The 25065-nt window shown below is 47.4% G+C and overlaps 2 protein-coding genes across 2 annotated transcripts; one reads left to right on the top strand and one right to left on the bottom strand.

Moving 5' to 3' along the window:
• Window positions 1-3424: 3424 nt before the first annotated feature.
• Window positions 3425-19449, bottom strand: LRRC3C (leucine rich repeat containing 3C). Its single transcript, XM_053361518.1, has 2 exons — window positions 19351-19449; window positions 3425-7943 (listed from the first exon to the last, which is right to left on the bottom strand). The coding sequence occupies exon 2, from the start codon at window positions 7834-7836 to the stop codon at window positions 7054-7056; it is 783 nt and encodes a 260-aa protein (XP_053217493.1). The 5' UTR covers window positions 7837-7943; window positions 19351-19449; the 3' UTR covers window positions 3425-7053.
• LOC128399786 (uncharacterized) lies at window positions 18622-23336 on the top strand. Its single transcript, XM_053361519.1, has 2 exons — window positions 18622-19696; window positions 22364-23336. The coding sequence occupies exons 1-2, from the start codon at window positions 19151-19153 to the stop codon at window positions 22376-22378; spliced, it is 561 nt and encodes a 186-aa protein (XP_053217494.1). The 5' UTR covers window positions 18622-19150; the 3' UTR covers window positions 22379-23336.
• The last annotated feature ends 1729 nt before the right edge of the window (window positions 23337-25065 follow it).

Raw genomic sequence — 25065 nt, 5'->3', positions numbered from 1 at the left:
TCACATATCTTTTTGAGCTGTCAGCTTGCAGGCAAGGACTGTCCTGTTTTAAATTGATTGTATATTAAGTCGCACAGGGAGCCTTTTCTGCTGAAGGGAGAGGTGTGCGAAGGCTCTAAATCAGGCCTGGAGTTCAAACCTCAGGCCTGGAGTTGAAATGAATTAAAGCAGTGCTCCTCAAACTATCTGATGTGGTGGACCTCAGCCAGCCCAGAGTGCCAGGGACTGGAACCATATTTGGTCCCTGACACGTTCCACCCAACCTGGGCTGCGGTGGAGTTGCTGTGTACCAGCAGCCATTGGTACTACCCTTCCCCTAACACCCCATTGCAGAATACTCCCATAAAATGCCAATCTGGAAGGACCCTAGGTAAAACCTTCAGCCTATCCAGCTCAGCATTTATCCCAGGATGGCTTACTTGTGACCCTCCAAATGTTGGAGGGCTCCAACTCCCACCAGCCCCAGCCAGAATGCCCAATGGTCAGGGAGAACAGGAGATGGGCTTCAGCACCATCTGAGAGCCAGTGTGGTATAGTGGTTCTTCCTCCTCCTGACTTCCGGGTTGGCGCCATTGTTTAATGGCGGATTCCCTCCGAGCTCCGGAGGGAATCGGCTCCGTAGCGTCTGGGTCTGGCCGCTGTGGCGAAGCGGAGACCCTTAAAATCACAGGCGCGAAAGCCTGTGAACACAGAGACTCGGCGGGCACCATTTGCGCCCCCCCAATCCGTGAAGGAGCCTTTTTTTAAAGGCTTCGGAACGGGGACGGGGTGAGGTGTGGTGCTGAGAGTACTCCCTCGTCTACGGAGTGAAGCCGCAAGCCATTGACAGAGAGCGCCAATTTCTTCTTTGGATCGATTGGACTTTAAAATATCAACCCGTGAGTAATACGGAGATTGGAACTTAAAAAAATTTTTTTTTGGATCTGGAACGAGAGGGGAGTGGTTAAAAAGGAAGTCCACCCCCCCCTCTTTGTAAACAATCTAAAGCAAAGGACCGGGCAGCTAAGGTCGAGAGAATCTGTTTTTTGCTTTTTAATATAAGATCTTGACTTCACGGTTTTGACATTATAAGAAGATTTACTGGAGGATAAAAGAATTTTGGGAGCTGAAATTTCACACCCCCCCCTAGACCCGGGAACATCCCGTGAGAAAGCCTGCTGTATTGAAGAGTTTGACAGCTGTCAAGTTAGCTGTCAGTCAGCTAGTTGTCTGCTGGAAAAGGAGAACATTGTTTCTGTTGCTTCTGCTGGTTTATTTGTTATAACTTGCTGAAAATAAGGAGGGCTGATACAAAATAACTGGACTTTTGGTTTTGAGCTGAAAGGAATATTAAGGAACTAAAATCCCCCTAGAGGGGTCTTAGTGACATTACATTACAAAAATGGCTGGAGGATGGAAAATTCAAGTAGAATTGGACAGAGCATTTGTTCTCCTGGGAAAGTTACAAGATCAGTTCAATGTTTTGTCTACAGAGGTTTCAGTACTACGCTTGACAGTAAATAACAGGTTTGATCCTGATAAGGATTTGAAACAGGAAGCCCATTCAACTGAACAAATAAATGAAACTGAAAGTTTTGACATGATGGAGCAATATGTTGCTTTAGAAGAAAATGAAGGAGGAGCTGGAATTCTGCAGAAGTCAAAGGAGAGCTGCAATATGAGGCCTGACATGATGACAAAAAAGGATAATAAAAATTTGATGTGGAAAGCCTGGCCTGAATGGGAGTTTGAAAAATGGAGAGATCTCCTTTGGAGGAGATCTGAAGACCTGAGGATTACAAATTTGCTGAAGGTGAAAGATGGAGCTTTGGGGACATGTGGATTTGAAAGAAATATGAAACAAGAGTTGGAGTACCCCATAGGCTTTGCTTTCAAGTACGGAGGTCTGGCTGGAAGCAATATGGATCCTGTTGGGCCGGAGCCTCTCCGAGTCTTGGGGTTTAACATCAAGGACTATCAAAGAGACCGGCAGAAAGGAACTGAGAGAGATATAAGGGCCTCGGACGTGAGATCTCCAGGCTAAATAACACAAAGACTGATGGATATTGGTTGGGGACTGGAACCGGGAAAAGGGTGGGTGGAGGTTGGGAATCCAAAGGGTACATAAATATAATCTGTTTTGTTTTTTATATTTTGCTAGTTGTATGGAAACTGGGAAAATCGTGGAAGGGAAATTTCGGTCGACTTTAGGAAAAAGGTTTAAGAATAATTAATGAGGTATAAGTATTGATGTGTAAATTTAGATAAGGTAAAAATGGTTTTTTAAATTAAATAGAAATAAGGCTGGTAAAAATAAATTGAGGAAATGGAAAAAAGAAGTAAAGTAAAATAACAATATGTTAGAACAAATGTTCAGGTTAAAGTGGAGAAATAAGTTAAGGATTTGCTGAATTGACAATTTAAATTGGAATACAAGAAGGGGAGGTGTGAGGAGGTCTGAGAAATAAGGTTAAGGAAAATAAGTATCTGAAACTTTATGTGTTTTTTTTATTGTTGTTAAGTTTTGAATTTTATGTATTTCTGTGTTGTTTTTATTTTGTTTATTTTTTGTTTTTGATTGTTATATGTTTGTTGAAAATACCAATACATATTTATTTAAAAAAAAAATAGTGGTTCTTCCTCCTCCTCCTCCTCTTCTTCTCTGGAGGGAGACAAGTTCCCTTTTCCTGGGCTAAAAACTGACAGAGGGCAGCTCTTCAGGGTTTCGGACATTGTTATGGGCTGCCTGGATGCAGAAGAGAGGCACCAGCTGAGGAACTCCCTAGAGAACCCTCAGGGGAAGAAGGCTCAGAGCCAGGGGATTGGTGGTAGGATGTTGATGATGATGATGAGTGGTCAAAGGGAAAAGACTAGGGGGGGGGGGGGTTCAGAAGCTAGAAGGACAACAGGGTTTAGTGAGCAGGAAGAGTCTGTGGCAGAGAGCAGTACAGACTTTCAGACTGAAGTGGAGGCTGGAGAGAAGAGTGGGGTCAAGAGGTGGCTGAAGAATCCAGGGAGTCTCCTGCTGCTGCAACCAGCTCCCTTCCCCGCTAGTCTCTGAGAACGTGCAGAGAAATGAAAAGGACAGAACAGAGATTAGTTGTGCAGTTTGAGACTGCATGGGGAAAACCCAGGAGAGGAGTAGCGCAAGACCTGCTGGGAAGGGTTGCTGAGACCACTAGGCCTGAGCTGTATTTTGGTTTACTTGAATAGAGTTAACATCACCGGCATCAGTGACTTATTCCTTTAGTGCTGACCTGGATCTGACTCGAGCTTTGCCAGCCCTACCTGAATTGAACCCGTGGTCTCCTGCAAGCAAAACCCATGCTCTGCCCAAATGCCTTGAACCACCCCTGCACAGATCCCCCGTGCAACCCTTGCGTGGAAAAGCACATTTTCAAAGACACACACGCGGACACATAAAGCAGCCAAGCATCTTCCAATGTAGCCTGTTGAATTTTTGTTTATTTGCCTTTTTTCATGGGGAAAAACCTGAAATAAATAACATTTGGAGGGGGGGCAAAACAAAACAACAAAACAACCAGGAAAGTTTTTACTTATTACCAGAGTATTTCTTCCTTCCTTTTCTCCCCCTCTCTTCTTTGTGCGCATGTGTATAAGCTTTTTCCACGGCTGCTTTGGTTTTCCCAACGGCAGCTCCAGCCGGCTGCCGACGCTACGATGGAGGGGGGTCCTACTGCATACTGGGAATGTAGAGAAGAGGTACTGAGTTTGAAGAGGTCAAGGTATAAGGCTGCTGATCAACAGAGAAAGAGAGAGCGTGCGCATTAGAGTCTTCCTCCTCACCTCTTGGGCTCCCTCAATGCATGGTCACAGTGGAAGGTCAGTTGACTTCTGGGTCCTCTGCCGAGAAACATTCGGTGACCAGCTGCCCCTTTTAAGTCTGATGGTAGGCTATTGCAGTGCGTTCTCTCTCTTGATAAAAGAAGGCGTTTCGGCTTTTATTGGTAAAGGAAACGGAAGGAGGGACCTCTTGAAGAACAAGGGGAGTATTTTGCTACAAAGTAGGTGGGACTTGCAAAAATAATAATAATAAATGTTCCCCCCCACACACACACAGAAAGGCCTGCCCTGGAACACCAGGCTGAAAAGCTCTGGAGGAGGATGTCTCTCAATAAAGGGCACTTGAGAGAATGGCAGGTGGATGTGATCTCTATGTCTTGCCCGCGCTTGGGCCAGAACAGAGTTATCGTATGGTCTAGAAACCTGGCAGGGCGTCATTCCCCCCCAAGCAGGAACCAGGTAGGCACATGAGGAATACAGGTGGATATCCAGGTCACATCTGCAGTCTGGGGTGGTGCGCCGCAGATGTGCCCCCTTGCCCACAGCTCTTTCAACACCCTCGAGGTTTGGAGCGAGTAGAAATAACTCTCCCAAGCCCAGCATACCTCCCTAACGTCCTCCTTAATTTACTTCTTCCAGCGTTTGGAATAGTCCAGACAAAACAACCCTTTGATGTGGCACATTGGTGTTGTATAAAAGGTGATGCAGTATTGGCTAGCAGGAGACATCAGATCAGATGATGCTTTCCACTGGCCCTGCGCGATCGACCGGGGCCAGTGCAGGCAATCCCCTTTTGATGCTCTCTTCACTCACAGGAGCGGTCCTCCCCATGTGGGAACTGGCGGATCTCCGCTCCCTGTAAAGGTATTACTTCAGACCTCCACAGACCATGGAGGATGACGCAGCTGAGATCTGAGGTCTTGATGAAACAAGGAGTTAAGGAGCTGGCAGGTTTAGCGTACCAGCAAAACGATGAACAAAGCCACATTTCAATGACACTCGCTATAGAATCCCGGGCATAATTTTGTACAATGGTTTAATTCATTGGCTGTTAGTTGCCCTGAGCTTCCAGACTGGAGGAAGGGCAGGTTATAAGGATCTTGGACAAAATAAATAAAACTATTGAGTTCCACGAGTGGAGTTGGAAAAAAAGCATGTGCTCCGTTTTTATCACTGTTGTTCACAACAAGCAGGCAACTTCTGTGAGTGAAGAAATAACAAAAGGGAGACATGTGAACTGTTCCCCGCCCCCTTTTGTTTTCCCGGGTTCATAGTTCTGGTTCTGAGAAATGGAAAATAACAGTACAAGAAACCTTTGGAGCCCAGGTCGATTCTTGTCAAATTTGAGCCTAAAACTATTTTCGTTTTTTGAAAGAAAAAAAAAGTCTCAAAGAACATGACCCCGTGATTCTAGTCTATAGATGTGTCTTCTATTATCTCGTGCCTTACTACTGATCCAAGTATTTATGCTATTGATCCATAAGTCCATATGCATTTTCATTCTGATAACTGCCATGGCTCAACGTGAAGCATTCCAGCAAAATGGATATCCAGCTATTGCTACAGCACATATAAAAAAGTTGATCCGTTTGGAAAACCAGCGACGATATGCGTTCGGGTTTTTAAGATTATTATTCTTAAGTACATAAAACTTAGCAAAACAAAAATTGCAATGTTCCCTGTTTTTTGGGGGGGGATGCTGATAAGATAGTATACATTTCTTGGTAATGCGGCACTTTGCCTGTAGGTGCCAAAATAAATATTCTCAGCTACTTGTTGGTGATTCCCAGTTAGGAATTATTCTGTTTGGTGTGTGTTTTTATTATTATTAGTTTATCAAAATGGCAAAACCTCTTGTGAATCATGGGAATTTTTTGGAGTCCCTAGATGACTACAGTGATGATGCCGCCATTAGGTATAAGAGAAAACGGGTAAACACAACTACGCCTCAATCCAGGGGATGCAATCAACAGTAGAAATAGGTTTCCCTGGATGTGAATCTATCACATGGCAGGTGCGGAAAAGGCTGCTGCGGAGTCGACAGGAGGGGGATGGACAGGTGGACGACAGGCATCACCCAGCAAGGTGCTGATCCGTGCAGGTGAACCATATGCTACTCCTCAGAGGCCCCTGCAAAAAAATCAGCTTAGCTTGGAGAGCTAAACAGTGTCTTTGCCGTCACAGCCTTCTGCTGGTCTGCCATCTCCTGGATCGAGGGTGTTCATTGTGCATGTTTTCTTTGTGTTCCTTGAGAGTCGGTGTGGGTACGATTCCTGCCCCCACCCCCGAATTGCATGACTTGAGCTAGTTAAGATTTTTCCATCTCCCGGCAGGCCAGAGAAATAATCTTAACAGCAGCAAGAACTGTGAGAGAATGGCTTAAAAGTTCAAAACATTGATTCTCCCCCCCCCCCACTCCATGCTGAATGTTTTAATGGATTCCTGCAAAGAAGAAAATGATTAAAGGGGGTGGGGGGAAATCCCAATAAGAAGAATCTGACAGGGGAACTGGTGGTGCTATTAATGTGCGTTCAAAGAGAACATTCAGCATTAAGGGGATGCTGCAATTCATTTCATCCCCTCTAATCTTGCACATTAATAACAGGCTCAAAACGCCTCCCAGCACTTGGTAATTACTGTATATTGTTCAGAGCTGCTTTGCGGGGGGTGCTTTCGTACTTCAGGCCTTGAAATACCCTCTAAAGTCTGGCGCACACTTACTGAGGAGTAAACAGCACTGAACCCAGTGGCACTTACTTCTGGGCAAACGTGCACAGGATCTTAACAGCACACCTACAGAACTCCACTAAGCTTGAGCTTCGCCTAAGTCTCACTCCCAATCCTTCTGGAGCATTGCATGATGGGAATATATCCCAGGATGCAGTTCTCCAGGTTTTTGGTACTCTATATCATGAGAGAAAGAGGTGGGGTTTTTTGCAAAGTGTGTGTATGATGGAGTCTCTATGGCAGGGCTGAGAAGTAGTTGATTCAACCTGGCACTAACCCCTGCCTTGAAGTGTGCCGAGTAATTCAACCTTGACATGATTTTTGTTGCTCATTGCTCGAAAAGAAACTCTAAGGGAGGCCTTCTGTATAAGCAAGGCCCTGCCTCCCCAAGTCGTTTTCTTTGTTTGTTTAGTAACAGTCTCTTCAGCCATTGTGCATTCCAGCATCTAGTGGACATGATCCACATGAAGGAGATGTAGAATCTCTTTTATCTGCTTACGATTTTCTTGAGGATGCGGGGCAGAGGGAGGGTTTCGTTTTTGGTCACACCACAGTGCTAATCGTAGACGACTCTTCCGACTTCTTCTGCTTGCTGGGCAAGGACTTGAGATATTCTAGGTGCCTCCGGGCGTCTTCTTGGTTCTGCCGGACGTAGTAGATCAAGTACGAGATCACCATGGCGAACCAGCCGAACATGGTGACCAGCATGGCGATGTCTGTGGTCTTCTTGTAGATATTGCAAAAGTCTATGTCCCCGACCAGTTGCAGAAAGGGCTTGCCGATGTGCTCCTTCCGGGCCGAGGCGTCGCAGATGATCCCGTCGGAGGTGCCGGCCACCAACTCCACCCTCTCGATGAGCTGCTGCAGGGTGCAGTCGCAAAGCCAAGGGTTGCTGGAGAGGTTGGCTTTGGCTTTCAGCGCACTGAAGACATCCTTGTTGACAGACACCAGCTTGTTTGAGGAGAGGTCCAGAGCGTGAAGGCTTTCTGACAATCCCCGGAAGGCCCCGACCTCCACGCGGCTGATGGTGTTGTGCGACAAGTCGAGTTCCACCAGAAGGGGCAGGTTCTGAAAGGCGTCGTTAGGCAGGAAAGAAATGTGGTTGTAATCCAGGTACAATTTGTTGGTGTCGTTGGGGATATCCCTGGGGATAACGGTGAGCTGGGCCTTGCTGCAGCGGAAGGTTTTGAAGCCGTCCTCGGTAGAAGGGTAGCAGCCCTTGGGGAAGGTGGTGGCGGAGTGGAAGCAAAAGGCTATCAGGACAAAACTCTGGAGGAGCAGCCACATGGCAACCGAGTGGTAGAGGAGCCAGTCCAAAAAAGGCATGGCGGGGCATCTGGGGAGCCACGGTGAAGCCGCTCGGTCATCAGTCGCTTGGTGGGCGTCCTTTGCCTCTGGGGGAGCCTCCGAGGCTGCGGCTCGGGGATCACTAACTGAAAAGACAGAGCAAGGGCAACACTGGAGCTGAGGCAACGTTTCGTCATCACAATGAAACACCACCACCACCAAAACAAAGTACAGTCGTACTTTGGAAGTCGAACAGAATCTGTTCTGGAAGTCCGTTCGACTTCAAAACATTAGAAACCAAAGCACGGCTTCTGATTGGCTGCAGGAAGCTCCTGCAGCCAATCAGAAGCCTCGTTGGATGTTAGGGTTCCAAAGAACGTTCGCAAACTGGAACACTCACTTCCGGGTTTGTGACACTCAGGAGCCAAAACGTCCGAGTACCAAGGAGTTTGGGATCCAAGGTACAACTACATGTGGTCCTGGTTTTTTTGACATGGGTGCGGACCAGTGTTACAGTATACGAAAATGGCACAGTTTGCCCCAAATGAGCAAGCTGTGGCCCTCCAGATATTCACAGAATTGTAGAGTTGGAAGGGACCCCAGGGGTCCTCTAGTCCAAGCCCCTGCTGGACTCCAACTCCCATCAGCCCCAGCCAGCACGCCCCATGGTCAGGGATGATGGGAGCTTTAGTTTAATGGCATTTAGAATTTGTTTTTATAACACTGTATAAAGGTTAAGATTAGGTGAACTGCAATAATAATCATGTGATGTTTATAAGGTTTTTTGTTTTGGTTTTTTTACATGGGTGCTATTTTATTTTTCTTCTTCTCAAGTCTTATTTTACCCAGTGCTCTTATAATTATATACCGTATTTTTCTGTGTATAAGACGCCCCCATATATAAGTCCTCTTTTGGGGGACTCCAAATTAAGAAAACACCCCTCAGCATTACCCGTGTATAAGACGAGCTCCAATTTTAAACCTTATTTTTTGGTTTAAAAAAACCTTAGTCTTATACACAGAAAAATACAGCACTTCTTATTTTTCAATAAAGTGTTTACACACACACACACAGGGGTGCATCTCCACTGCAGACAAGATATCAGTCATTACCAGTCCTGAAGGAAACCTGAGAGCTACAATTCTGGAAGCAAGGCTAAAGATCTGAGGTTACCAGAGCACCTTCACTGAACTGCAGTTCTCATGGGACATGGCAAGAGACTGCTGGGCCAGAACAGTGATCTACCTAGTTCTGCATCCTGTTCTCTCGGTAACCAACCAAATGCCTGTGGGAAGCCCACAAACAGGAACCTGAGTGCAAAGTGCAAGAGCACTCTCCTGTCCTGTGGTTTCCAGCAATCGGTCTTCAGAAACACACTGCTTCCAGCCAAGGAGGAAGAGCGTAGCTATCGTGTCTAGCAGCCGTTGGAGAGCCTTGTCCTCCATCACACTTGGGGACCACCACTACCTTCGATGGAAGCAAATTCCATGGCTTAACTATGCATAGTGTGAAGTACTTTATCGCCCCCAACGTGCGTCATTTTACCTCAGAAGGGTAAACAGAGGACTCTCCTCTGACCGTCCCTTCAAATAGAGTATTGTCTTCTGAGAGGTAGGACACATGGCCACCTTCAAAGGTGAAATTAGAGGACAGCTTCTGCTGAAGACACCAAGGCACAGGCAGGCTGGGAGGGGAGGAGGTCTTCCCGCAAGGTCCCACACTATTTAGGGCTTTAAAGGCCAGCACTTTAAACTGGGCTCAGAACTGAATAGGAAGTCCGCCATATTGAGGCCAGAGATCTTTAGAGCACTCCCTGCTCCGGCACATCAATTGCCGGCTTGTGTCACTTTCTCATTTCCTCACCTAGTCATCTGAGCCACTGTTTCTGGATCATCAACAGCGAGGGCACTGCTTGTCATCTGCTAAGTGGTGGAATCCGACACTCTGGTGTGGAATTTAGCCTCCCTGATCTTGCAAGAGACTTGCATTCAAATACACTTGTGTTCAATAAAGATCTTTTCCTTTTTTAAAAAAAAAAAGCACACATAGGCACAATTCATTGCTGCTTGAACTTCCTTTTGTGATTAAGATCCTTGTATTTCTTTAAAAAAATGTTGGGGGTGTGCCAAGTTCTCAGGTCCAATTTCAATGTGGCACTGTTCATGCTGGGGTTTTAAAAAAATCAAAACTTGTCTGAAGTCTCATGTGTCTAGGTGTTACATTTAAACTGGGTCACACCTGAACTTATAAGGAGCATAAGCACAACAGTGGCGTGGACCATGGAGTTGTTATAAACAATGGGCTTATAGGGTGATACTTTATACAATGTGCCCCATGAGCAGCAATTGTGTTATTAAAAAAAAAAAAAATTCAGCACAGAGCTGCCCACAATAACTAGAAAATGGCCAGAAACAGTCCTGGAAGGAGAAAGCTGTTTTGGAGTTTCCCACTCCCTCGGCTGGGCATGAGATCATCAAGGTGTCTGTGTCAGAAACATAATAATAATAATAATAATAATAATAATAATAATAATAATAATAATTTATTTATACCCCGACCATCTGGCTGGGTTTCCCCAGCCACTCTGGGCAGCTCCCAACAGAATATTAAAAACACAATAAAACATCAAACATTCAAAACTTCCCTAAACTGGCCTGCCTTCAGATGTCTTCTAAAAGTCCGATAGTTGTTTATTTCCTTGATGTCTGATGGGAGGGCCTTCCACAGGGCGGGCATCACTACCAAGAAGGCCCTCTGCATGGTTCTCTGTAGCCTCACTTCTTGCAGTGAGGGAATTGCCAGAAGGCCCTCGGAGCTGGACCTCAGTGTCTGGGCTGAATGATGGGGGTGGAGACACTCTTTCAGGTATACAGGACCAAGGCAGTTTAGGGCTTTAAAGGTCAGCACCAACACTGAACTGTGCTCAGAAATGTACAGGAAGCCAATGTAGATCTTTGAGGACCGGTGTTGTGGTCTTGGCGCCCACTCCCAGTCACCAGTCTAGCTGCTGCATTCTGTTTTTCAGCGAATGGGAAACAGACAGGGGCTACGTACATACAACGTACATTGAAAGTTGAGTTGCCTCAGAAAGCATGTTGGGTTACAGGCTGTTCCCTTGGTGGTCCTGAGGTGAGCGCAGTGGACTTTGGAGAATTAAAGCTATACCTCTACCTGTGTCTGACCTGTCTATTTGTAAGGAAACGCAAATACTACAAATACCATAAACTCCCTGTGACCTTTTGCTGGAGGTAACTGGTGAACCCAGGTGATTGCTACGTCCCCAGAACTTCTCACCAGCCAGGTGAGGCGAGCATGACAACATTGCTGTGAGATTGGGGGTCTGGGCAGGGCCAGAAGGACTACCTAAAGCTGGTCAGATCTGCTGGCCAGGCTCCAGACAGACGTCTCCTTCTATTAAGGGAAGCTGCATTTTAAGGCGTCTGCATAAGAACTAACAGTCAGACAACTGCTTCCTGATATAGTGCCACTCTGGATGGTTCTGTATATGAAAAACCAATTAAAGAACGGGTCAGACTTCCCCTTCCCAAATAGGATTAAAATGTAATCCAGGAGTGTGAAGAAAGACCGCCGTTTGAGTGAGACTAAAGAGGGAAAAGAAATAGAGAGCTGAGTTTGGGCTCTGTGAGCAGAGGCAGATTTGGGGCACTGCAACCAGTTCCCCCGCACAGGGCGCCAAGAGGATGCCTTCCTGCCTCCTTCCCAAAGCCTTGTTAGCGATTGCTCGGCTTTGGGAAGAAGACAGGGGGGCTCTAAGATGCGGCCAGAGCCTGGTGCCTCCTTCCCAAAGCCTGGCACCTCGCTTAGCGGTGCAAGGGCTGGGGCGTATCAAATTTTGACCTTGCACAAGGCCTTGCCAAGATCTTCCGCTGCTGTTAAAAGGTAAAGGTACCCCTGACCATTAGGTCCAGTTGTGGATGACTCTGGGGTTGCACACTTATCTCACTCTATAGGCCGAGGGAGCCGACGTTTGTCCACAGACAGCTTCCAGGTCATGTGGCCAGCATGACTAAGCCGCTTCTGGCAAACCAGAGCAGCACATGGAAACTCTGTTTTACCTTCCCGCCAGAGTGGTACTTATTTATCTACTTGCACTTGATGTGCTTTCGAACTGCTAGGTTGGCAGGAGCTGGGACCAAGCAACGGGAGCTCACCCCATCGCCGGGATTTAAACTGCCGACCTTCAGATCGGCAAGCCCTAGGCTCTGTGGTTTAGACCACAGCGCCACCCACGTCCCTTTCCCCCCTGCTGTTAGCTAACAGCATTTAGGTATAGTGGCTGCATCTCTCTGGAAACCTACTGTGGGATGCGAGCCACAGACTTTGACCGTGTGGCATGTATATAAAATGAAATACAGTCGTACCTTGGATCCCAAACGCCTTGCGAGTCGAACCTTTTGGCTCCCAAACACCATAAATCCAGAAGTGAGTGTTCCGGTTTGTGGACGTTCTTTGGAACCTGAACATACAACATGGGTTCCGATTGGCTGCAGGACCTTCCTGCAGCCAATCAGAAGCCATGCCTTGGTTTCTGAACATTTTGAAAGACAAAAGGACTTCTGGAACAGATTCCATTCGACTTCCAAGGTATGACTGCATTACAAAGCCCCAATAAGCCTACAGTGACTGCCTCCTAAAGGGAACCAAACCTGGTCAGCACCGCTGGACATTCCCACTGCTAGCAGAAATGGGAATGTCCACAATAATATCTACAAGGAACCCCTTTCAATCCCAGCAGATGACCTGAGATTGCCCACTCAATGGAAGAGCTGCCTGCTCCTTTTGGCTATGAGAAATTGGGAGCAAATTATTTCTAGCCATCTCTCAGATAGAAGGCCATAGGCAGGACTGGCACTGAGGCATACTATATTGGGAACAAGGGTGGGAGGAGACCAGGAGACCTCTTTTTGTCAAGAGGCTGCTGTAGAGGCAGCATCGGGAGAGCTACTGAGGAGGTGCATACCCTTCAACATTTCTCCGATGCAAATAGGGACGTCCTATTCCATACCCTCCAACATTTCTCCAGTTAAAATATGGGCATCCAGGTGGCAGGTCTGGCTTCTAAGGAGCTATTGCTGTTACCGTGGCGGTGGCGGCAGCAGCAGGCAATGTGTTCCTCAGAGGCCAGATCTGCTGCCCCTGTGGATCCTCCTGCCTGAGGCAGCTGCCTCACCTTGCCTCATGTGTGGGCTGGCACTGACCCCATAGGTCACAGGCAAACAGCACCCTGAACTCAATGTCCTTTGGTGCCAGCCAAGTCACTACAAAAGCGTGCCAGTGTCAGCCGCCAGCAGTGTGCCCACGTGGTGTCAGCAAGCTGAGGTCACCAGTGTGAAGTTCTGCAATAATGTTCTCCACCCAGTGTTGTCATTTAAAAATAGACTGCAACTGGGGAGGGAAAGACGTCGGGGAGGAGGGGACTAGCCGAGAAAGGAAACCTACTAGGAGAAGGCTTCAGACATGCTGGCATCAGATAAGCCCTTTTGTGCCCACATGTCAACATCAGCTTTCGCCCTGCAATGATTATGCAATGGCTTGGCACCATGCTCAGGGTGGAAACACCGCAAGGCATATCTGATGTGGAGCTGCCTCCTAATGCAGAACTTCTTCCATACTCATCTCACATAACTACCGGGACCCAAATGGAAGTGCTTCAGAATGGGTACAGCAGCCAAGTTGCGGCTGGAGAGCAAGCTTGCACCCCCCCCCCAGCCATTGCTCTTAATGTATACAATGCTCTGCCTCAAGGGAGCAGTAGTGAGCCCAGTCGTAGAGAAGTCAAATTTGACCAAGAAGCCATTTGACCATGGACAACTATGGTCCGGTCTCTAAACAGCTTCTCAATCTCCAAGGAGTTTGGGATGATACTGATGGCTTGGGTCCTTTCCAGTCTGGGTTCTGTCCCTTGGCTACCCAGGTGGATGGCATATGTCGGCGAATGTATCAGGGCAGTTAGGCCTCTCGGATCTCTCTGTAGCTCTCAGTACCCTTGACCATGGTATCTTTCTAGGTTAAGGTTACCAGATGTCCCCGTTTCCCGGGGACAGTCTCCGGATTTACAAATCAGTCCCCGTATAAAATCCATTGAAGTTAAAAAGTGTCCCCGGATTCATTGAAAAAAATCTGGTAACCTTATTCTAGGTCAGGATTAAGTTTAAAAGGTACAGTGGTACCTCGAGTTAAGTACTTAATTCGTACCAGAGGTCCGTTCTTAACCTGAAACTGTTCTTAACCTGAAGCACCACTTTAACTAATGGGGCCTCCTGCTGCCGCCACCCCGCCGGAGCACAATTTCCTCCTGCACTCCACTTTAAGATTGTTATAAGCTACATATTTTGGGCTTCCAACACCATGCCTACATTTCACTTTCTCTCCATGTATCCCCACCCCACGGACTGTTTAGCTTAATAAGCAACCTGAAGGAAAGTTCTGGAGAACTTGCTCTGTGATGCCTAGTAGCCATCGGCAGCCGTCTCCTCCATGAATTTGTCTGATCTTTTAAAGCCATCTAAACTGGTGGCCGTCACTACCTCTTGTGGGAGGTAATGCCACAGTTTAACTCTGCACTGTGTGAAAAAGAAGTATTTTCTTTCGTCTTCCAGCATTCAGCTTCATTGGGTGGCCCCAAGTTCTAGCATTATGAGGGAGAAAAACTTGTCTCTGTCCATTTTCTCCACATAATTTTACTCTTATCATATCACCTCTTGTCTCCCTTTTCTCTAAAATTATTGTTTCTCAAACTTGGGTCTCCAGCTGTTTTCGGACTACAGTTCCCATCACCCCTGACCACTGGTCTTGCTAGCTAGGGATGATGGGAGTTGTAGTCCAAAAACCAGCTGGAGACCCAAGTTTGGGAAACACTGCTCTAAATTAAAGAACCCCTAGATGTTGTAACCTTTCCAAGGCTTTGACAAGCATTGTCTCAGATATTTCTGTGCTGTATTTTGCATTCATGGAGGTTAAAAGTATGTGGGGTTGCTCTTTTTTAAAAAAAAAAAAAGAGGGAAAGGAAGAAAATTATTATACTTAGGAAACAATTTCTCTCTCTCCAAACAGAACATGCCGTTCTTGCTGTGATCAAAACTCTGCTATCGGTGGAAGGATAGTCTTTCCAAATCTAGGATCAATAGGGCTTCTGCCTATTTCAAAAAGCCAATTATGCCTGGTGGGTTTTCTGAAAACAGTCCTCCAGCTCTGAGGAGCTATAAAAGGTCTTGAGCCTGTGTGTTTTATGAAGGTAATTTGGTCCGGATTTCCATGAAACGAGCCAAGCAAAGATGTTTGGGTCTTTCCCTCCCTTTCAAGCAAATGGGTCTTCTGCCAGGAAGGCAATCCCATTAAATGGTGAAAGGGATTCACTGAGTGTTTCCAGGCTCTGCAAATGACGAGTTGCTTTCCCTAAGAGAGAGAAGAGGGTTGGGAAAGCCCTGCTGGCAACAGATCGGCCAATTAAAGATTCAAAAGTACCGAGTTGCACTGCTTTGGAACAGAACGAGGAATGAAGTCACAAGGATGCAGCCTCAGCCATTAAGGTGGGTTTCTGTCTAGGAAATGGTACCAGTCTCCAGATATACAGCCTTGCCTATACCTGTGGGCAAGACTTGTAGGCAAGGTTTCAGATCAACATCCCACAGACCAAAAACAGGACGCTCCTTTTTCCCCCCATCCTGAGCTCTCTTGAGCAATTGTTAGTTCGTTATTTCGTTACGGTGCTTTGGTGTGAGCCAGCTGACTTGCACCAGAGAGCCGAACCGAAAAAAACCCTGGACATTTTGGGATCCAGTACAGAAGCCAAGATGGTCTTCTGTAATTCCGGGGTGTCTTGCTTAAATCGGGACTGTAGAGTGGCATGGGATCAGCCCATTCTCACAATAGCAAGGGCAGGCTTGTGATGAGTCAGAGGTCACATTGTACTTCAATGCTAGCAGAACAGTGTCGTCCATTGCCCCTGAGGGCAGTAGGCTCACTAATGGCACTGGGATAAGGCCATGTGGCACGCATAGGCCTGAGCCCACAAAGCTTTGCTACTGTTCCCTGGCCCCCAGGTTCTGCTGCCTTCCTCTGCCTAGCAATAGGGCCGGCCCTGAACTAGAAGGCCTTCTCCACTGGGGCAACTGCACACATGGAATCTCTCTGCCAGGCAGGCTTAAAGGTAAAGGTAAAGGGACCCCTGACCATTAGGTCCAGTTGTGGCCGACTCTGGGGTTGCGGCTCTCATCTCGCTTTATTGGCCGAGGGAGCTGCGTACAGCTTCCGGGTCATGTGGCCAGCATGACCAAGCCGCTTCTGGCGAACCAGAGCAGCGCATGGAAACGCCGTTTACCTTCCCGCTGGAGCGGTAACCTATTTATCTACTTGCACTTTGACATGCTTTCGAACTGCTAGGTTGGCAGGAGCAGGGACTGAGCAACGGGAGCTCACCCCGTCGCGGGGATTCGAACCACCGACCTTCTGATCGGCAAGGCCTAGGCTCAGTGGTTTAAAGGTGCCAAATTTGATATCCTTTTGACAGCAGGTAAATAATTGTGCATTCAGCCAGACTTCCTAGCACAACTCCCAAGATTATTTCACTCCTGATGGTTTCTAGCAGTGCATCTGTTGTTCTAAAAAAATCACTTTACTTGGGTTTTACTATTCTGCATGATCTCAGTCTTTGCTCCAGACTGTTGCGAGTTGTCACTCTTGAGAGTTGTCGCCTTAAATTAATGGACAAAAATATGTTTAGAATGAACAAACGAATAAATAACTGTACTGAAAAGTTCAGAACTTCCATCTTGGAAGTTAATTACAGCACGACCTTATGTATGTGTACTTAGGAGTTAAGTCCCATTAAATTAAATGGGGCTTACTCCCAGGTAAAGCTGGTGTAGGATGGCAGCTTTGACTACTGAATGAGCATCGGGTAACTTAGGTTATATCTACACCGTGCGTTTAAAGCACACAGCTACCTCACACATAAACCTGGGAACTGTAGCCTGTCAAGGGTGTTGGGAATCGTAGCTCTGTGAGGGGTCAACTGCAGTTCCTGGGATTCTTTGCGGAACACCCTCTGCTATACGGTGTAGATGTGGCCTTAAATAATAGGATGCCTAAGGTCACCATGGAGTGTCCTTTGTCTAAGGTGCAAACACACACAAAAAAGCACATTGTAACTGCAGGGTTGGCCCTGCCATTAGGCAGAGTGAGGTAACTGCCTCAGGCGGCAGCTGCTGGCGGGCAGCAGTATCAGGCCCCACCCCTCCCCATTGTTCCTCCTCTGCACACTGGAGCCCTCCTCTTCTTGGAGCCCTGCTGGATCAGACCAAAGGCCCATCTAGTTCAGCACTCTTGGCACTCTCTTCTCACAGTGGCCAACCAGTTGCCTATGGAAAGCCCGCAAGACTTGAATGCAACAGAACTCTCCCAAGCTGTGGGAAGAAGCACTTTAATTTTGCCTGCCCTGAATCTTCAGCTTCATTTGGGTTCTGTGTGTGCTGCCAACCAGGCCAGTCATGCACCCCAGACTACCCCATGGCCAGTGTTGAAGCAAGATTCAACAACCAGCCGAATCATTTTCTGAACTTGGAATGGGAGGAAGCCATCTTGTCCTTTGCCTCAGGCAGCAAAATAACTTGAGCCACCTCTACAAGCATCATGCAGGAACTGTGACATGCATGTTATTTTCCCAGCGAAGGTATGCAGTCCCAAAAGCCCGTCTAAGGAATGCCTCTATTCCCCCAGGGCATGCCAATATTTACAGGCATCTTACCACTGCAGATTGCATGCCTCTGCCATTTTTTAAAATTAAAGGAAAACCCTAACTTCAGACGACACCTTAACTGCACATTTTGGTTCTCCAGAACGGAACAGTCTTGCCACACACCCCTTTTTTTCTGTTTGCTGCTGTGGCTGCTGCCACCACACACTCTCTTAAAGACAGGCATAATCAGCAGCCGTAAAGTCCTATTCATTTTCCAGAAAAGGGAGAAAGAGGTCTATCTTATATGGCTATATGCAACCTGTGAAGGCCTATCCTTGCAAAGCAGCACATTAACAGTGAAGAGGGGATTTTTTTGTTTTTTTTGGCAGATGAGCGTGGCCAAAATTTGAATCAGAGTTGCACCATGTGATTGTACAAAATCTATCATACTAAGCTGCAATCAAGCTCTGGAGGCAGATAAAAACCATTATTTTTTTCCAGGGGGAATTTAGCAATAATTTCAGGGTTGTTCATTTCCTGCTGTTTCCTTGATTTTTAAAGAGTGTGTGTGTGAGAGGGGGGGGGGATCTTGATGCAGAGCCAGAGGAAATATCTACTACTCTAAGATCTGAAGTAAGATATACGTACTAAGAAACCAGCTAGGAAAGAAACTAATTCATTCTTCGTTTGTTAAGTGGAACTGAAACTTACAGAAGCATGAAAAATGCCATTTCCAAAATTCTTCTTGAAAAGGATGCAGAGAGGTTTCAAGTACTAAAATCCACCATGAAAAATGGCATTGTCTAGATCCAGTTGCTGCATAGATTTACATTCAAGATGATCCCAGTGGTTTTTACACGCAGGCTAAGTTTCTCCCCCAAGACCAACGTCCTTATTTCCTCACCTTTTAAAACTTGTGCTTAAGGAATTGCAACCTCTTGCTTTTTTAATATATATTTTCCATGGTTTTATATACAGATATACACGATATAATGGTATGAAACGGAGAGCCACGAGAGGGCACCAAATCAGCGGCTTCATACCTAAAGCAAAGGGTCTTTCATTTCTCCCTCTCTCTCTCTCTCTTACACACTCACGCGCATATACACGTACACACACATGCACAACCCACCCAGGCAGAATGAGAGAACCAAGCTTCAAGCTGAGTACAGAACAGGATCCTGCGTCGTGCTTGGGAGCCAAAATAAAGTGAGCTGTCGGATGCATGTCTAACCATGCACCTTGGGCAATGCAACCGAACGCCTTACCTGGGAGCCGGGGGGGGTGGCGGGGCCACCACACACACCCCTTCCCCGCCCCTTCTGAAAACCCAGCTATTATTTTTATTAGCGCCCCCCAGGCTTTCGGTTTGGAAAAGACCTTTGCAACCGAATTTGCAAGCCCGTTTTAAATTTGCAATCCCCGTGCCTCTCTCCCGCACGAACGCTGAAGCAGAAGAGGTGTAACCAGGCTTCTGCAAGGCTGCAATCTTAACCGCACACACTTTTGCCTGGGAGTAAGCCCCGCTGCACACAACGGGGCTTACTTCTGAGTAAGCATGCATACGGTGCACGTTTGCCTTCTCTCTTAAAAAAATGAATGTATAAAGATTTTGCATGGCAAGGGGGGAATGAAACCAGAGACAACTTTCCACGATGCAGGCAAAGTTGCAGCACACCATCTCTCCCTGCAACTCCGCTCCTCCTCCTCCTCCTCCGCGCGGGTCTCCGGATCTCGATCCCGCTTCGCCCTTCTCGCCGGAGGAGCCATGGCTGAGCTCTCCCGCCCCGCTTCCCGCGCTCGCCTTCCTCCCGCTTCTAACCCGGGGGGGGTGGAGGGCTGGGATCCGGCTCACCTTCCGCCGCTCGCCTCCCGCCGCTGGCCGTAGCTGCCCTCCGGAGCCCCGCAGCCCGAGGGGGGAAGCGGGAAAGGCGAGCCGCGGGGGGAGCCGACCGAATCCGCCACGATCCCCTTCCAAGCAACAGGCATTGCGGCTTTCCCCGCTCGGCTCCTCTCCCTTCTCCTCTTGCTCGCTCTCTTTTATCCCGTTAATCCGCAGCAGGCTCCGGAGCTTGCCTCCGAATCCGAAGCAGGAGACGACCCCGACCTCTCTCTCGCGCAAGAGCTCCCATCACGCCAGGGCAGGACGCGTGAAGTTTGCCAGCTTCTTGCCGCCACGCGTGCGAGCCAGGAACGGGCGTGTGAGTGGGTTGGGTGCGCGCGCGGGCGGGCGGGCGCGGGTGCACCTTGGGCACCTAGAGCAGCCTCTGGCTAGCTGGGAAGAAATCGCAGGCAAAAATGAATTAAGGGGGGGTGGGAGGGAGGGAAGTCACCGATCAGGGGCTCGATGCCCTCCCTGGTCTTTGTAATGTGCGAGTGCGTGCGCCTGCCTGCTGGTTTCCCTGCGCGCCACTGTGCGTTTGAGCCGGCGAGGGCGAGGGTGGGTTCCCCGCTTCGTCGCTGAGAATGATAGCTCTCCTTTGGGGATTGAAAACCCCGCCTGGAAAGAGGAGTGTGCATACACACACATACACGCACAGCGCTCTGTGCAACCTGGAATGTTTGTTGTTTCAAGTTGGGAGGCAAGCAAAGACGCTCCCTGCTAGTTATTGGCTATTTCTTCCCCATCTTCCCGTTTCTACTGATATCCCAAGTGGAGACACAAACCCTACTAAGTTAACAAGCAAAGCGGACCGCTTGGGAAACTCCGTACTGAAAAGGGATCCTGAGACGGCGTGGCTTGCGTCTGCTTTGCTTGCAGAATTCCCCTGGTTCAATGAGCAGCATCTGCCCGTAGGGCTAGGAAAGACCCCCTTCCTGTAACACCCCCCTCCCCGCGCGCGCGCGCAGAGCTGCTGCCTGCCCGCGTAGACAACACTGAGATAGATGGACCAGTGGGATAAGGCAGCTCCCGATGTTCCTAAAGCATGCCTTTATTGGGATTGCCCACCATAAATGACCAAACGAATCACAAGTCGCCCTTTAGTGATGCAAAGATGGTTTGAATGTGTGAAGAGAAAAGCCAAACAAAATACTAGAAAGACAGGTGGGGAGGCTGACATTTGGACGTGGGGCCTGAATAGTTGGTCTCTAGGAAGCTCCCCAACTGAGAGTGGGACTCTTGTGGACTCTGGTCAACAGGAGATCACACCCAATTCACCCACAAACCTTCAGTTTTAGGGCCTAACTGCACAAACAGTTAACCTCCCCCTCCCCAAATTGCCTTGAAGAGGTACAGTATGTTGGAGTGGGATCCAGCAGACAGATCCCAAACCAAAATGAGCACTCGGATCCCTGCAGCATTTAAAAATAGCCGCTTTCTGCAGCTTGCCATTTTGACAGGTCCTGGACTCAGATGGCATATCTTGTTTCCTTGAAGCTACCTTGAAACTAAGTACACCTCTGGGAACCATCTTGGGCTCATCTTCCAGTCTAGCTGGCGGAGGAAGGGGGCCCATCTGAAGCAAGTTGTTTTGGCAGCGGCCGCAGAAACTAATAGACATCGATCATGGGAGACAAGGTTACAGGACTTGGAGCACAGGGGACGGGGAAAGTCATTTCCCAAACATTACTTTGCTGCAGCAAGTCGTCCCCGTCCCCCAGCATCTTTGCAATATTAGGAATGTGCTCAAGCTAAAAAATAAAATAATCATTTAAACTAACCCCCACTGAGAACACGGCCCAGCTTTTGATGTCTGATGCATTGTGTGTTCTTTTATATTCTGTTGGAAGCTGCCCAGAGTGGCTGGAGTACAAGTAATTAATAATTTTATTATTTTTATTATTACTGCTATTATTATTACAACAACTGTCATGTTGTTGTGCTCTGGTGTCAACCAGTATTATAACAGTATTCTGGTGCCTGTACTGGTTTCCTGTTCCAGGCTCAAGCAATTGCTTTCAAGCCCACAGGAAAGGAATAACCCTCTTCTTTGTATGGCCACTTAGGACACAGCTTTGCATCAAACTCACATATACTAATTTGTGTTAACAGCATGGATGCAGATTTAGAAATAATGACTGTGGTATGAACAGTGAAGGCGCTGTTCCCCAAGCCTACGTCTGCCCTCAGCCAGCCCCCACTTGCTGCCTTCTTACTCGCATCCAGTCTAGGGGGAAGGGGTCCTTGTCTGCCAGCTTCTTCCTCCCGAGTCCCAGTGTTGTTGCCCTTGTAGAGACTCAGCAAGGAGGAGGATGGGGGACAGAGCTAGAATTAGTTCCACCTCTCATTGGCTCTGGGCTCTGGTTCCACTGAGCAGTCTGCATCCCTGCATTCTGCTCTGACCATCCTCAGTGGGCAGCGGCCACCGCAAAATGTGAATAGAAATAATAGGATCATAGAACTGCAGAGTTGGAAGGGACCTTGAGGGTCATTCTAGCCCATGGGTAGGCAAACTAAGGCCCGGGGGCCGGATCCGGCCCAATCTCCTTCTAAATCTGGCCCACGGACGGTGCAAGAATCAATGTGTTTTTACATGAGCAGAGTGTCCTTTTATTTAAAATGCATCTCTGGGTTATTTGTGGGGCCTGCCTGGTGTTTTTACATAAGTAGAATGTGTGCTTATATTTAAAATGCATCTCTGGGTTATTTGTGGAGCATAAGAATTTGTTCTTCCCCCCCCCCAAAAAAAAAATATAGTCCGCCCCCCCCCCAAGGTCTGAGGTACAGTGGACCGGCCCCCTGCTGATAAAGTTTGCTGACCCCTGTTCTAGCCCAACCCCCCTGCGACGCAGTTGTTCGAACCTGCAACCTTGACGTTATCAGCACCACGCTCTAACCAACTGAGCTGTCTGCGAAGCATCTCAACATAGCTGGAGAAGACTGTGGCCAGACTGTGACCTGCTGTGTTCCTTCTTTGGTTGTCCAGGTTGGGAGCAGTTGATGGGGACCCTCCAAGGTCCCTCCAGTCAGGGTTCTGGACTGGATAGCCTTTGAAACAGAGGATGCCTTCAAAGGAAGGCCCACCCTCTAACTGCCTTTCAAATGCAGGATTGTCCTCTAAAGTAGAACATGCCACCATGCTACTGCTTTTATGTACCTGACAAATAACTTGTGGGAGCATGTGATCATTGAATTGTCGACTTGGAAGAGACCCCAAGGGTCCTCTAGTCCAGCTCCCTGCAATGCAGGATCCTGCCCACGGCCATCCCTGGGTGAGCTCAAACCACCAACCTTCTGGTTAACAGCAAGACCCACTGACTCACTGTGCCACTAAAGCAATGTGGAAGCCTTTATGTTTCAAGCCCTAAAAACCGCTTGAGATTGGGCAAGCTCCAGGACAGTCTCCTCTTGCATTGAACCTGTCCGCACTCTGCACTCGTCAGGAAACTTTATTCCACCCAGTGAGATGCAGAGGATGAGGATTTGAGACGGAGCCTTTTATTTTATTTTTAGGAATGCCTGGTCTTTGGAACTCACTGCCAAGGGAGCTTCAAGCAACTGAAAAATTGGTGTCTTGCACCAGACAATGTGATATAAAAGATGGAAGAGTCACCCATGCTCATTTAAAAAAGAAGGATCCATATGTCTTGTTGTTGTTGTTGTTGTTAGAGATGTAGGTGGCAGGAGAGATGCATTTCTGATATTTCTATTTCCCGCCTTGAGAATCCCAGTAGAGGGAAAGGAGAGCAAATATAGCACTCCTGGTTTGCCTCCACTGTTAGCTTTTGCTGAACAAATAGATCAGCTTCTGTGGCAACTATTTGTGGGCCACCTTTAAGATCAATTGTGCTCATGGGCATTAGCGACAGGGCCTTCTCAGTGGTGGCTCCAACCTTATGGCACTGCTTTTCAAGAAAGATATGCATGGCTCCTTCATTTTCATTTTCAACGAAGCCTTACAATACCATCAGTTTTGCTCAGCAGGAGCATGGATAGGGAACCTATCCAATGGGCTGGACTGCAACTCCCATCATATATGATCCCTTGGACATGCCAGCTGTGGCTGATAGTAAATCCAGCAATAACCTGCTGGAGTTGCTATACAGTGGTACCTCAGGTTAAGTACTTAATTCGTTCTGGAGGTCCGTTCTTAACCTGAAGCACCACTTTAGCTAATAGGGCCTCCTGCTGCTGCCGCGCCACCGGAGCCCGATTTCTGTTCTCATCCTGAAGCAAAGTTCTTAACCCGAGGTAATATTTCTGGGTTAGCGGAGTCTGTAACCTGAAGCATATGTAACCTGAAGCGTATGTAACCTGAAGCGTATGTAACCAGAGGTACCACTATATATTGAATTTTATTGACCTGGAAACTAGTTGATTTTTGAAGTTTGTTTGTAAACGATAACGTGCATCTGTTACTAAATGCAAGCCTCCTTGGGAAGCCTATAGTCTTGAAAGACTGGGTTAAGAAAAAGCTCTAAATCAGGGAAGGCACAAAAGAGAAGCAGCCGCGCAGAATTGAGCACCGTTTCTAGATTGATAGCAAAAGTAACCAAAATGGAAAAGTGGCCGCAAGAGGCTTGGCTATCCAGGTCGGAGACATTTTTATTTGTCTGCAACTTTTTGAGAAGGAGAAAGAGCAACTCCTTCCTCCATACTCCAGAGAGCCATTAATCACTTTTGCACATTCTTAAACAGTAATGGCATATTTAACTTTTAGGGTGGCTGGTGCTGCTTGCTCTACTTCCTTTGGGTTGGTGCCCCCCCCCCACGCTGCTCTGGGAACATGTGGGCAGGTATGTGTTTCAGCCACATTTTATTTATTCTTCAATATTTATATACCCACACAAGAACAAATGTTTCTGTGGGTGGTTTAGAAGTTTAAAAAAAAATAAAATAAAATGAAACCGTAAATTACAATATCAAAAGAAAATCTAATACAACATAAAACCTGCCACTGAATAAGACCTTAAATTTAAAAAGAATTTAAAAAGAAGCAGCAGGGCAGACATCAGTACAACAGCGCTAAAAAGTACCAGATGATAGATAGATAGATAGATAGATAGATAGATAGATAGATAGATAGATGATAGATTTGTGGGATTAAGCCTGTGGCAAGTAATGTGGCATGGCCCACACTACTGTTGTAGCACATGAGGCAAAAAGGTTTACATGTTACCAGAGCATTGCGAGAGATGGCGCAAGCCACACTGAAGCAATATGGCAGGCAACCCCAGCCACACAACTGAGGCAATTGTAGATGAAGCAAACCAGGTGAAGGGTGAAGGGTGAATAGGACAATGCGAGCCTGTGCAGGTCTACTCGGAGGTAAGTCCCATTTAAATCAGTGGGGCTTACTCCCAGGTAAGTGAGTGCAGGATTGCAGCCTGAGGTTTAATAAATCTGTGAGTTATGTGTGGAGAAAATGAGGAGCAGACACACAGCACTCACCTCAGAAAACCTGCGGACAGCTGTAAAAATTCATAGGCAGTAGAATTTTTAAGAACACAAGAAACGCATAATTGGTTTATAGAACCCATAAATGGCTTTTTAAAAGGATTAAACAGATAGATGATGAGCTTACGGGCAGCTACTAGCCACAAGAGCCAAATTCTCCAGCTCCGTTTTCAGAACTGGCAGGCAGTTCTAGGTGCCAGAGACAAGCAACAGGGAATGGCTATTGATTAA

This window comes from Podarcis raffonei, chromosome 13, assembly GCF_027172205.1.
Source record: "Podarcis raffonei isolate rPodRaf1 chromosome 13, rPodRaf1.pri, whole genome shotgun sequence".
NCBI lineage: Eukaryota > Metazoa > Chordata > Lepidosauria > Squamata > Lacertidae > Podarcis > Podarcis raffonei.
This window is presented reverse-complemented; position numbering and strand designations above follow the sequence as displayed.